The following is a 13700-nucleotide window of genomic DNA, read 5'->3' as shown; positions in this document are numbered from 1 at the left end:
CAAATAACTATAACATACATTTTTTTCATATTTGTTTGCGTTATTATTTATAAGTTTATACACAGACATATTTTATAAAGAGTAATAATTTATTTACATTGTTACTAAATATGTTTACACTGTTAATTCTGCTATAAGTTGAGAGAGAGAGAGAGAGAGAGAGAGAGAGAGAGAGAGAGAGAGAGATTGGTTGCAGTATTCTGATGATTATAACTTTACTCATCACTTGTATAACGACAAAAACACAACTAACTATATAATTGCCATTAATGATAGATACATCATAATATCTAAGTGTTATTTCTAACACCCCCCCCCCCCCTCCCCCCCCCCTCTCCTAGATGATCTATCTCTTAACATGTATAGGTTGCTAGACAAATGAAAGTGATGATCACTTGTGAGGCTTTTAGTGAAGATATCTGCTACTGGGTCCATGCTTGGGAGAAAAAGAAGAGCTTTCACCACTTTGGACTCTTTCTCTGAAGAAATAAAAGTCAATCTCTATATGTTTTGTTTTGGCATGAAAAATTGGATTTGTGATAATTTAATTGCAGTTTGACTGTCAAATATAACTTGACAAGCCCCTTTGAAAGCATACGTACCTCTTGGAATAGTTTCATGTCCAAATCAAGTCCGAAGTAACAAAATCCATGGCTCTATATTCTGCTTGCTCGCTGGATCTTGCAATCCTGCCAATTTTACTTCATTCCTCTGACTTGAACAATATAAAAGACCATGATTCGAAGTTCCTTACCTCATGATTCTTTTGCAACTTGTGAGTGTTCTTTCCTCAGATTATGCATATACTAACATACCCGATTCACCACATAGGTGATGTCTGGTCCACTATTTTAAATTTTCATTGAAATCAACACAAAATGACGAAAATGTTTCCATTTCCGTTCTAAAAGGAATGCACAAGCAAACCAAAAAAATGCAAGTCTATTCATTACATTATTTCTGCCGAAACTTGAAAACACGTTGGTTTTTTTTTTTTGAATAGTAGCAGCTTATATTAATGAAAGAGCCGACCGAGATGGTCAAATACAAACAATACTGTTAGCCAAGAGGCAGGATACAATATAGAAAAGAACATCGAAAGAGAAAGGGTACATTAAGGAGGAAGATCATCAAAGAGGGATAGAGCTTCCTTAGATACTCCCTCCCGCGCAAGTCTATCGTCGCTATCATTAACCGATCTCCGAACATGACGGAAGACAGGAAGAGAAGATCCAATGCCGTCCGAAATTTCATCGAAAAATCTGTCAAATCTCCATGGACGCGATGAACTTCCCATCAACCAACGAATGACATTGAGGGAATCTCCTTCAACTATTAAGTTTTCAAACATCTCCCGGGCCAACAAAATTATGCCTTGATGAAGAGCTCGCATTTCTGCCTCCGTAGCATCCGCAACACCAATTGGCCCGGCAAAGGCCCAAACAACCGCACCCGAATCATCTCGGAGTACCCCCCCCAATCCCAGAAGGACTGGGATTACCAAGATTAGAACCATCAAAGTTAAGCTTTAGGGCCTGTTTGGATTGCAAGAAAAACATTTATGAGAGAAATTTCTTGAGATTTTTTTTTCCTTTCCATGGTTTTCCAAACAATTCTAAAAATTACTTTTCAACTGTTTGGATTACCAAGATTGAAAAGGAAAATATTTTTCAAAAAAAACTTTTTTTGTGTTTGGTTAATTTTTTTAAAAAGAAAATATTTTTTTGTTATGGGCCCACCTAATATGGTCCCGCCAATGATTAAAACGGCTACAGCAAGCCCAAAGATGTGCAGAAATGGTGGCTCAACCCCATTTCCTTGCAATCCAAACATGCCCACCCCTCTACGCCTAAGATCTTTACAAATATACAAATATCGCCTAAGATATTTACAAATATACAAATATGATCCCCATCCCTCGACACCCAATATCTGAATATTGGTAATCCACCTGCTCAATGGCAAATATACAAAAATATACAAGGGAATTGCTAGCGTCCATCGTAAAAGGCATTTCGTGGCTGGTCTGGCATGCCCACCTCGTGAATGGAGACAACAACTTTTGTCTCCATTCATGATGTGGCTGGTCTGACATGCAACAGACCAGCTGCAAAATGCCTTATGCAATGGACCCTAGCAAATCCCAATATACAAATATGATCTTTACTGAGACCCACTTGGGAGTAAAAAACCAACTGTTTGATTGTAGTTCAAAGCCATGATTGGGGCACTTTGAATAACCTGATAAGGCTAATTCACAGTAATAAATGCATAGATATTCCAACCATATAACCACCTGCACAATGGCAATCAATCCACAATTAAGACCTAAGACCATCTTGAGATAAAACAAACTGTCTAGCTCATCCACCTAAACTGCAGATAAAACCCCAAAAAGTCTATAATTCACTTTGATGTGTTTCCTTCCTTTTTCTAATATCAAAACAAACCGAGTACCCATATCAAAACAGAATTTAAAATCTAATTATAAACCACAACAGCTTAAGAAGTCAAATTGTTGGAAACTTCAAACCAAAGGAAGTCAGTATAGATATGCTACATGTCCAAAAGTATAGAAATGCTAAGAACATCCAAGCATCAAAACTAAAATGCTACACTTCCAAAAGTAAACTACTATAAGTCCAAACAAAAAAAGACTAATGTAGAAGATGAGGGGGTATCCTTGCCCCTCAAGCATCAAGTAAGCACTTCACAAAATCTAACTCTCTTCATCATCTGGGAGGTTCAGAAACCACATTGCTGTATCCTCATCCGCCATTAAGACTTGTCGAGCTCTATTTCGGAATGATGCATCAACATTGGGAATTTTTCTAACCTCCTCAAGTACCCTTTTCACAAGCCGCTCCTTATGAGTTCCTAGTTCTCTGACAGCATTTGTCAATTCAGTTATTGTTTCAGCGATGTATTCACTAGTGTTCTTTCTTTTCTTTTTAGCTTGTGTGGATGGGTCTAATGTTGTAGATAGCAATCTCCTCAGTCCAACCGAAGAACTATTACCCATAAATGAGTCGTCCATGCTACCCTCTACTCCTAGACCATCATCATCTTCATGAGTTGTTTCATTATTTATACTAAGGTCCTCTATGTTTTGGACCCTATCATCAGCATTCACCTCTGTGCCAGTTTTGGATCCACGACCATCAGCTAAATCATCGCCAATAATAATAATTAACTCGTCGAAGTTTGGCACACTATTCTTCCTGTAGAATTTTGCTTCGGGATGAGCCTCCAAATAAATGAAGTTATATTAATTTTTTTTTGAAAAATGCTGAACTTCAGGCGCACACTCCATATAAAATCTCCTTGTGCTGTACAGTACAGAGGTGAATGGAAGAGCAGAGTGATAATCTATGATGATCTCATTCACAAACTATAAAGTATAAACGAAGTTATATTAAATTTAATTCCATTAATTTATACAAATTATAACTAGCACATCTATGACTTTTAAAAAACAGTATTGTACCTTAAGATAGTCATCCCATACGTGTTTGTCGGCTGTAACCATCTTACACACATCATCCCAACCAGATCCGCTAAGCTGCAGTAATTCTTTGATGATACCGTAGTGTTTTTCAAGGTTTTTAGTCGATTCTTGCAGTATTCAACCTTGATGTCATTCCTATTGCAAGAGTTGTTCAACTCTTGAACCACCAAATTCCATACCTCGGGTCTAAAAGAGGCGTTGTCTCCTCTTTTTCCTAGCTGCACTTGACGAACTAGTGCTTCGCATAGGTTAGCGTCCATGTCAGTTGACCATGTAAAACTTTTTTTCTGAACGTTAGAACCTTCGCCAGCCATTTCTGATAGATAAAAGAATGAAGATCAACCATAAATAACATAAAACTAAACAACTAACATCAAATAAATTAGATACACTCATTTAAACCAACAAAAAAGTTGCATAATGTAACTAGAAATGAGTTATAATTTATAGAGCTAGAATGTTCAAAGTAAACAACATACTACTAGAGAAATGGGTTTTCATAAGCCATAAGCCACGCAGACATACAACTAGGAGAAAAAAAAGAGTGCATGTAGCCTCCACTCATACAAGTTCATAAGAAAAAAACATAACTATAGATGCCTCTACTTGAAAATTGATTTCCTTTTACATTCAAACCAATGCCACAATCTAGTGCATCGTAAGGAATACTTCTTGGAACTCAAAAAATATAGTCTATTGCATCACAAGGAGAACTATAACCGTCTATTATAATCAGCCCACATTCTTTCAGCAATGGTATCCCGATACCGTGACCACCTAACTCTTTCTTCCCTTCTCGATCTTGAAGAACCGGTTCGGCTCCGACTAGTGATGTCTTCTTCCTCCACCTCCTCCTCCTCTGCTTCATCATTATTTAATTCAATAGTACTATTTTCGATAGGATCATAGCCACCCATGGTCTTGATAAAATTATGAAGAACACACCATGCTATAACTATCTTCACTTGTGTGGCATATGAGTCGCCTGATGCGGTCCTTAATATAGCAAAACACATTTTCAAAGTCCCAAATGCCTGTTCGATGACATTCTGCAAAGATGAGTGTAGATAGTTGAACAACTCTTCTTTTTTCCTAATGGGACCTCCAGTCCTATAGTCCTTCAAGTGGTAACGAATACCTCTATAAGGAGCAAGAAATCCAGGCATATTTGCATAGCCCGCATCGACAAGATAATATTTCCCTACACCAACAAAGATTGAATGTCATTATGTAGCAAAATATAAAATTAGATATAAAATACATATGAGACACACACACACATATCATATACCTGTAGGGACTATAAGTTTGTCCTCTCTTGTGAGTGCTGAATGTAGTACTCGAGCATCTGCCGCAGATCCTTCCCAACCGGCTAAAACATACTGAAACATCTGATCGAATGAACAAGCAGCCATAACATTCTGTGAGATGAATCCCTTTCTATTACGGTATGCAGCTTTCTTATTGAAACTAACTTTTGCAGGGATATATGTCCCATCTATGGCGCCAATACAATCCTATAGTTTTTCATCAGAAAATCAATATTAATATAAAATAGTCTGATAAATTTTAATAATAGCATAGGTAGGAGTTGTGGTTACCTTAAAGTAGTTCTTAAATCTTTCATTTCCACTAATTTCTGGAGTGTGTCAAGACCCGGAAGTTTCACAAAATCTGAATAGAGTGATACAATTGCATTTAAGACTCGATGGAAGTGACGACTAACATGCTCATTTGAATGACAAAAGTTGTGTGAAACTTTTTGATTCGTCAGATTGTGACCAATAGTGTGTAAAAACATGACTACTTGTTCCTTGAGAATCATCTTTCGAGTATCACTTATCTTCCCTTTCTGTTGTAGGATGTCACATAGACGAAAGAAAGCAACATGTCCCATTCATAATTGATTATGACAATCTCTGTTACTTTGGAGGATAATATGTTTATAATATTCATAAGCTCGAACTCTTGAATTACAGAAACGTACTCTCTCAACTTGAACTAACTGATGTCGCCAACTGAACAATGCACCAATAATTGCACAAATTACTGTGATTTGTTTATCGGTTGTAATCGCACTATCCATATTCAACAAATCACCTTCGAGTACAAACAATACAGTAGAAAGCTCATAAGATCAAATGAAGAATATCTTGTAAAATAACTAATAATCCCAAGAAAAAGCCAAAATCATCACTATCCATGTAGTCTCATCTTGTTCCGTCCCAAGAAAGCAAAAATATCACCAAAAGCATACGATTGTGTCCAATAGTTCACAAAACGAAAAAAAAATCAGATCCTAAAGCCCATATGATAGGCACATTAAAAGTCTGTAAAAAAACAACTTTCACAAATCATTTAAAGCATATGCAGCTAAGATCTTTCAAAGCCTTATCACTAGCGAAAGAAGACATACTTGATATTATTTCAAGTGATGTCCCTGCATCACTTGGCTTTGAAATTAGCAGAAGTTGAGAACAAAAATAAATTGGAACACCATGGGAACATTTCCACGAATACCCAAATTACAATTAGGCCTTTTCAATTTGCAGTTTATGCGTAAACCCAAATCTATAAAAGACACAAGTTGCAATTTGGCTGTTTGTACATCTAGATCTGAAATATATCATAAGCATCTAACAAACAATCTAGTTTAGATATGAGGCTATGTCAAGTCTACCAGAAACATATGCAGGTCCAGATTTTCACCAAATTCTCCAAAAAAAAATTCAATATTTTCATTTATTCATTTCTTTTTATGTTTATTGACAAGAGAAAATGGCCTGAGATAATAGAACTAAAGCATCATTAAGTAGAGAAAATAGACACAGACATCAGATCCCAAAAAAAAACAAAGAGAACTGCAAAGATCAAGCCATTTGTGAACAGATCTGATCCATATATGAAAGTCACAATTCAGATCATAACAAATCAAAGAACACAATTTGTACCCACCCAAATTCCTGAAAAAATAATTTCATATCAAGAGAGAACACAAAAAACAAAACTAAAAGACCAGATCCAAAAAAACAAAAACCCAAATGTAATCTCCCCTACAAGAACAATTCACATTCCAGATCAACAAAAGTAAATTAAAAGAATTAATGTATCAAATTTTGAGATCAGCATTACCTTCTAGATTGCTCACTTCCTCTATTCTCTCCCAAATGATCAGAACAAAAAAAGAAGAGAAAAGAGAGACAATTGGAGGGTCTCTAGATCTTTTTCCTCATTCTTTTCAATCATCCTTTCAAAAACTTAATCTTTTCATTTCCATGTATCATGCTATAAGGAGTACAATTTCATTTTTAAAGACCAGTTCATCTATCGAATAGATGAGCATCCAATAAGGAACCAAACCTAATAAGCCCAATGTATCACTAACTCATCAAAAAAAGAAAGAAAAATACCCCCAAAATTATCTCAAGCAAGAATTCAAAAACCTCTTAAAGACCAGATAGTAAGAACAAAGATTCCCAACTGTAGCAATTCAAGTCAACGAAAAAAGCAAAACAAGAAAAATACTAATAAAATGCACAAACCTCTCTCTTATCCAAAACCCTAATCACAAACTCTCACAAAAACAAATCCCCCTTTTAACTCAACCAAACAAAAAATGATCCAAAAACATAGAGATCTGATGAATAGCTAAGAGAAACATTACGTGCAAAAAAAGCCCTAGAAAATCATCATCTGAAACCCTAACTATACCTTCAATAGAGATTTGAGCAAAAAAAAACCGAAAAATGATCCAAAAAACGTAGAGATCCAGGCTAATAGAAACCCTAGAAAATATGAAAAACCTAGACTATGGGATAGAAATACTTTGATTTGAGCTATTCGAAGAATAAGGAGAAGAAGAGCTTTATAATTAGGAATCTCACCAGAGAATGACCGGACGAAGGTTGCAGAGATCGCCGGAGAATGATCGGCGGCGAAAACCCTAGCTCTGAGCCACGGAAGAGAGAGGCGAGTGGAGAGAATGAAAGAGATAAAATGTCTTTTGAAGCTTTAAAACCCTCGGCTGATGCCTTTTGCTTGGGTTAGAAAATAAAATAACAGGTTTTAAAATGGAAAATTTTGGATGGAAAAGTTCCATATTTTTCTCATGTTAGAAATTTTTTTCAGGTAGAAAATCTCTCTCATGGCAATCAAAACACAAGAAAATCAAGAAGTCCTGAAAAGTTTTTTCTTTTTCAAACTTTTCCTAACTTTTCTTGCAATCCAAACAGGCCCTTAGGAAGCGCGCTTCGTCAACACTTTTTGCCTACTTTCCTCACAATTACAGATCTCCATCCATCCATACCAAAGGTCATATGAAGATACAAATTTGAAAGGGGGAAGAGTTCTCGCCCAAGAGGTAGTTAGAACCACTAATTTGACATACAAGAAGTAGTGACTTTTTGCGACTCTGTCAAAAACTCTTGCATTCCTCTCTTTCCACAAGACTTCCCACTTCGACAACATTTTTTGTCTACTTTCCTCACCATTACAGATCTCCATCCATCCATACCAAAGGTCATATGAAGATATAAATTTGAAAGGGGGAAGAGTTCTCGCCCAAGAGATAGTTAGAGCCACTATTTTGACATATAAGAAGTAGTGACTTTTTGCGACTCCGTAAAAAACTCTTTCATTCCTCTCTTTCCACAAGACCCATAATGTAGCTAAGAAGGACATATTCCATAGAATTTTTCCTTTCCTCTTCCATGGAACTAAGGGCCAACACTGAAATCACATCGGTTTTAGTTTGAAATTTCAGTGAATAGTCTTCAAAATCATGAAAACATATAGAAACATATGCTAATGATGGAAATTTGTGACGAAACTTCAGGAAGGGCGGCCCAGTGCACAAGGCTCCCGCCATTGCGGGGTCTGGGGAGGGCTAGATGTAAGCAGCCTTATCCCTGCTTTGCAGAGAGGCTGCTTCCGTGACTTGAACCTGTGACCACCAAGTCACAATGGAGCAACTTATATCAATAGAAAACTTCAGGAAATGCTAGAAAATTATTTATTTTTGTTAGAATATGTGGGATCCAACGGTTGGATTGGGTTAAGATTTCACCGTTGGATCATCTTGGAGGTAGATTGGGTAAGTTGGCTAAATGAAGCAACTAGATACATTAGCCAAGTGGATTAGAAGAGGCAAGCAAGAGAGATTAGGTTAGATTAGAATATTCTAGTGTTATCTCTTTCCATAGTTGTCTTGATTTATTTCTATGTTTATCATGTAAGTGCTCTTTATAAGCACCATCAATTGTCTTTGTAATTTATCTAAGATATTCAAGAATTAGTGAAATCCTTAAAATTCTTCATGGTATCAGAGCGGGTTGATCGGACCTCTCATTTCACTTGAAACCCTACAATCTCTCCTTGTTGTTGGACCTCTCAACACCATGTTCTGGATTTGCCTCTTCCGCTAATCACGATGCCGTTCCTCCGGCCAAAGTTTCTGTCGCTTCCAAGCTCCCGCGGGCTGCCCGCTTGGAGTCTATTTCTGAGTGTACCATGGCTTCTGGCCATTGTTGGAAGATGAAAATGGAGTTAGGAAAGAAGGCCACCTTTTTGGGAGAGTGATTAAGAGGGCTTCTGCAAAGGGATGCCATCTTGAAAGAAGGCATTTAATGCCAACAGAGATACGTTTTGATTGTTTTTGGCTTTGGAAAAGGCATTAAAAGAGTGTGAGAAATAAGATCCCACCATTTTTCTCAAAACACCCTTCCATTGTCTTTCACAAAAATAAGGGATAACTTTGCTTCCAGCACCCACTTCTATCTCCAAAACTTTTCACTTTTCTTTGCATTTTAAAAGCTCCTCATTTTCTTGCAAACATGGCATCTTCCTGTCTTTGAATTAGTATGACATCAAGGGAATTAGTATGCCTAACAGTACCCTTCATCTTGGATCGACATACCTTCTTTTTGTCCTTAACTCCACTACCAAAATTGATGGTGGCAGCCTCTCTTTCTAATTTCTCAGATATTCTCAACTGCATTTTTACAATTCCTTCAAAATGCCTCACACCTCATCTTACGTGGCATACCCCAAAATTGATAATCACACCATCATATTTGATATGTGCACACTCCTTTTCTTGACTTTCTCAAAGTTAAGTGTTGTTGCCATCATTAAAGTAGTCGTTTGTTGTCGCTTCTTCTTTTTTTCTTTTCCATCTCTTTTCTTTGTCTTATTTCAATTGAGGTACCTCTTTGAGGTGCGTGCCTGAAATTGATTTCTCTACTCAGTTGAGGGGCCTCGATTATTTGAGGTTCGTGCCTGAGAGTCAAATTCCAAGAGGATCGGTATTTGCTGACCCATTATTTCTTGCCCATTGTGGCCCTTTCTCTCTCACGAGGCTCATTTTTTGCCCATTCCGGCAGTGGTCCATTGTGACCCAATTCTTGCCCATTCCGGCATTGGTCCATAGTGACCCATATTTACTCACCCATCAAGGCTTGAGTATTATCTAGCCCTATTGAGGCTATGATCTATTGGCTTTTTTAAGCCCTCTTCGTGACAAAAAGTCAAGCGACATCTTCTTCGGCAACCATCGTCAATGATCATTGGCAGCAACATCAGTCTTCATCAAAGGATTTCGTCATCGATTTCTGGAAGTGTGCATAAAATCGGTCGATTTTGATTACATTTGTAATTTGGGGAATTCTATTGTATTGGGAATTTTTTCATTATTTTCAAACGTATATCGATTTTCAATCCATATACGTTTGAGGGGGCATGTTAGAATATGTGGGATCCAACGGTTGGATTGGGTTAAGATTTCACCGTTGGATCATCTTGGAGGTAGATTGGGTAAGTTGGCTAAATGAAGCAACTAGATACATTAGCCAAGTGGATTAGAAGAGGCAAGCAAGAGAGATTAGGAAAGTAGATTTGATTAGGTTAGATTATAATATTCTAGTGTTATCTCTTTCCATAGTTGTCTTGATTTATTTCTATGTTTATCATGTAAGTGCTCTTTATAAGCACCATCAATTGTCTTTGTAATTTATCTAAGATATTCAAGAATTAGTGAAATCCTTAAAATTCTTCAATTTTATTTAAAATATGAAAAAATTAATTTATTATATAAAAATTCTAAAAAATGATATTTAAAAATAAAATAATTAGAATTGACAAGAAACTTATATAAATAACACAACTCATACTATTGCAGTATTATATACTATATTTTATAAATATACTTAATTTTTTGTACTTCTATTAAAAATTTAAAAAAATCATTACACTTTTACAAAAACTAAGAAAATCAAGGCATGCGTAGAAACAGGGTTTTTTCTCAAAGTAATATGCACAATGTTGTAGATACCGACGTACCGTAGCAATGTAGAATTTCAGATCCTACTTCTAAGTAGGATAATATTGTATTCAGGTGTTTCATTTTAGTGATATTTCATACTCAAAATCGAAGTAATTGCACAATGTTGTAGATACCCTATGTTGCATGGATTCTTTGCCCCCCAATGCCGAATCCGTGTCGATACGTCTCTGCATCTGAATCGGACATGGATTCACGTGGGACACACCTGGATTCTTGTCGTAGCCGTGTCCCGCACGAATCCTGTTTTTTTTGGTGAATCCGATTCATCGTCGTCTCTTTTGAAATGCGAATCCTATATATTTTCCCTTTAAACGTATTTTCTTCTTAAATTTTTTATATATGAAAGCACAACCCGTACTCTTTAAATAAAAACCCTCGTGCCTCGACCCTCAAACATCCTTCAACTCTCTTAATAGAAAAACTCACCTCAACCCTCTAACCCCAGAATAAAAATTACCGAATCCGAATCCTACTTTTGAGGGTTTGCCGAATCCGACACTTCGAATCGTGTCGGATCCCGACACGCGAATCCTAATCCATGCAACACTGTAGATACCAAATGCATTTCAGATCGTGCTACTTAATTAGTTATTAGTTATCATTTGAATGAAATAATTTCTTTCTTTCTATAATATGTTTTCTATTACATAATAAGATGAGAGGTAAATCTCCTAATTTAGTGTTTCGTCATGTGCAGTTATCGTATTCGACGTAGACTTCTTTTGACTGGCACTCCAATACAGAATAGTTTGCAGGAGTTGTGGTCCTTGCTTAATTTTCTCCTACCTAGCATTTTTAATTCGGTGGAGAATTTTGAGGACTGGTTTAATGCACCCTTTGCAGATCGCTGTGATGTTTCTCTTACTGATGAAGAAGAATTATTGATTATTCGCCGTTTGCATCATGTTAGTGTGGGACCTACTTATACCGTATGCTTTAATTATTTTGTTGAATTCAGCTCCATTTTTAATATCTTCTTGGGATTCTCAGGTTATAAGGCCATTTTTACTCAGGAGGAAGAAGGATGAGGTGGAGAAGTTCCTTCCTGGGAAAACACAAGTCATACTAAAATGTGATTTATCAGCTTGGCAGAAAGCATACTATCAGCAAGTCACAGACATTGGAAGAGTCGGATTGGATTCTGGTATTTTACGTCTGATCCATCCATCTATTGTCATTTTTCAACTAAAGTGTTCTCATTGGAATTTATGCCATAATCTTTTGGCAGGATTCTGCTTTATCTTGCTCTAAATTGGAGCTATCTGTCTACCATCATTCTGCAATATAAAATAATTTGCTTTTGTCAAAATTAGGCCTCCATTCTGTCTCCTCTATTGACTTATTGAAGCTCTGTCTGCTTGCTTTGTTTGAATTAACTACATTGTAAATTTATTCATTGGTAGTCATATAGCCTACACCAGCTAAACTAAGTTCAGCAGAACAAAATTTTGTCATCAATCTGCTATCTAGACATGTTGTTTTATCCCTATTAATTGAGAAGGAAATGAATGTGACACCCCCAAACCATTTTGGTAAGAGATCTTTCATTGCTTGTCCTGCCAGATTCATGACTTCCTGAGTATGGGATATTTCAGTTTGGTACTTCTGTGTTGATTTTGAAACTTGAAAACATAGTTGTTCTACTCGTCTTTGAATAATCTTGAGACGAATGCTGATGTAACCTTGTAAAAGGGATAAACATAGATAGAAGAAAAGGATCATAGTTACTCTCGGTGGAGTTGAGCTCTATCCGTAAGTGATTGGCCTAGCCTTCGCAAGCCGGTTTACATTTATATAATCATAAAAGATACAGGGGCAAGCTTTTTAAGCGGGTGCCTCTTTTTTTGGTTCCCAATCTTCAAGGCCAGATCATGCTGGTATGGTTGGTAGATCATTGGGTGAAAATATGTGCTCAAACTTGCACAAACCTCTCAGCCCCTCTTAAACCTTTGATCTCAGGTCTCCTTCGTTGGCTGCAAGAACCCTTAAGATCAGCCAACAGCAAGCCTTGTTCTCACCCCTTCCTTGTTGTTTTTCCCACAACACAGAACCACTTGCTGCCTTGCGCAAAACAGCCTCATACCCCCTAACCGAAAACCCATCCAAACAACAACCCTCAATCCTCATCCCAACCAACACCCATCATCCCAAGAACCACCATACTTTTCTCACTCGTATATCCTCTATTATAGCCACTCAAACCTTGTTGTAACCAAGAACCTAACAGCCCCTACCTCCTTTCCAACCGATTCTTGAAACCCATAGAATTTCCCAATCTTTATCCGATCACCTCTTCCCTTTACCCACCTCATTATTCTTAACTACCTTTCTTCAATCTTTAACTAGCTAACCAAACTTAGTCGACTGTTAGAAGGGTTTTCACCCCCGGGCAAAATTGCTATGCGCAGTGGAACTAGAAATCACATAGAATAAAAATTCTCCATCAATTTTGCCTTGGCACAACGGTAAGGTTACTACATTGTGACTTGGTGGTCACGGTTTCGAGTCACGGAAACAGCCTCTCTGCAAAGCAGGGGTAAGGCTGCGTACATCTAGCTCTCCCCAAACCCCACAATGGCGGGAGTCTCGTGCATTGGGCTGCCCTTAACCTAGGATCCTAGGGTCTAGATGACTGGATGATGATTTAAATAAATACATAGAGTAAGAAAAATGCCTCACCTACAGCTGCAATGATATCGTTTGCGTGATCTACTCCTCGAATAGCCACGATCGTCCTGAACGCTGCGGACCCACAAGTTGAACTGATGGATTCCTTTGATTTCCACAAAGGGAAATAGAACAACTCTTGTTCTAATATAGGTGCTGATCAATATTAGAACCCAATAAGGGAAA

The 13700-nt window shown here is 37.2% G+C and overlaps 1 protein-coding gene and 1 pseudogene across 1 annotated transcript in view; one reads left to right on the top strand and one right to left on the bottom strand.

Annotated features, from left to right (window-relative positions):
* Nucleotides 1–13700, top strand: part of ATCHR12 (SNF2/Brahma-type chromatin-remodeling protein CHR12) — a 59787-nt gene that overhangs the window by 33515 nt on the left and 12572 nt on the right. The window contains exons 9-10 of the mRNA XM_077390874.1: nt 11545–11752; nt 11838–11991. Of these exons, the coding sequence (XP_077246989.1) occupies nt 11545–11752; nt 11838–11991 (362 nt within the window). The remainder of the gene's footprint in view (nt 1–11544; nt 11753–11837; nt 11992–13700) is intronic.
* Nucleotides 4222–5594, bottom strand: LOC143881826 (uncharacterized; annotated as a pseudogene).

Source organism: Tasmannia lanceolata, unplaced genomic scaffold (assembly GCF_043159265.1).
Source record: "Tasmannia lanceolata isolate RefF3 unplaced genomic scaffold, GAP_Taslan_0.1 ptg000002l, whole genome shotgun sequence".
Lineage (NCBI taxonomy): Eukaryota > Viridiplantae > Streptophyta > Magnoliopsida > Canellales > Winteraceae > Tasmannia > Tasmannia lanceolata.
The sequence above is the reverse complement of the archived record's forward strand: the minus strand, read 5'-3'. Positions and strand labels throughout refer to the sequence as shown.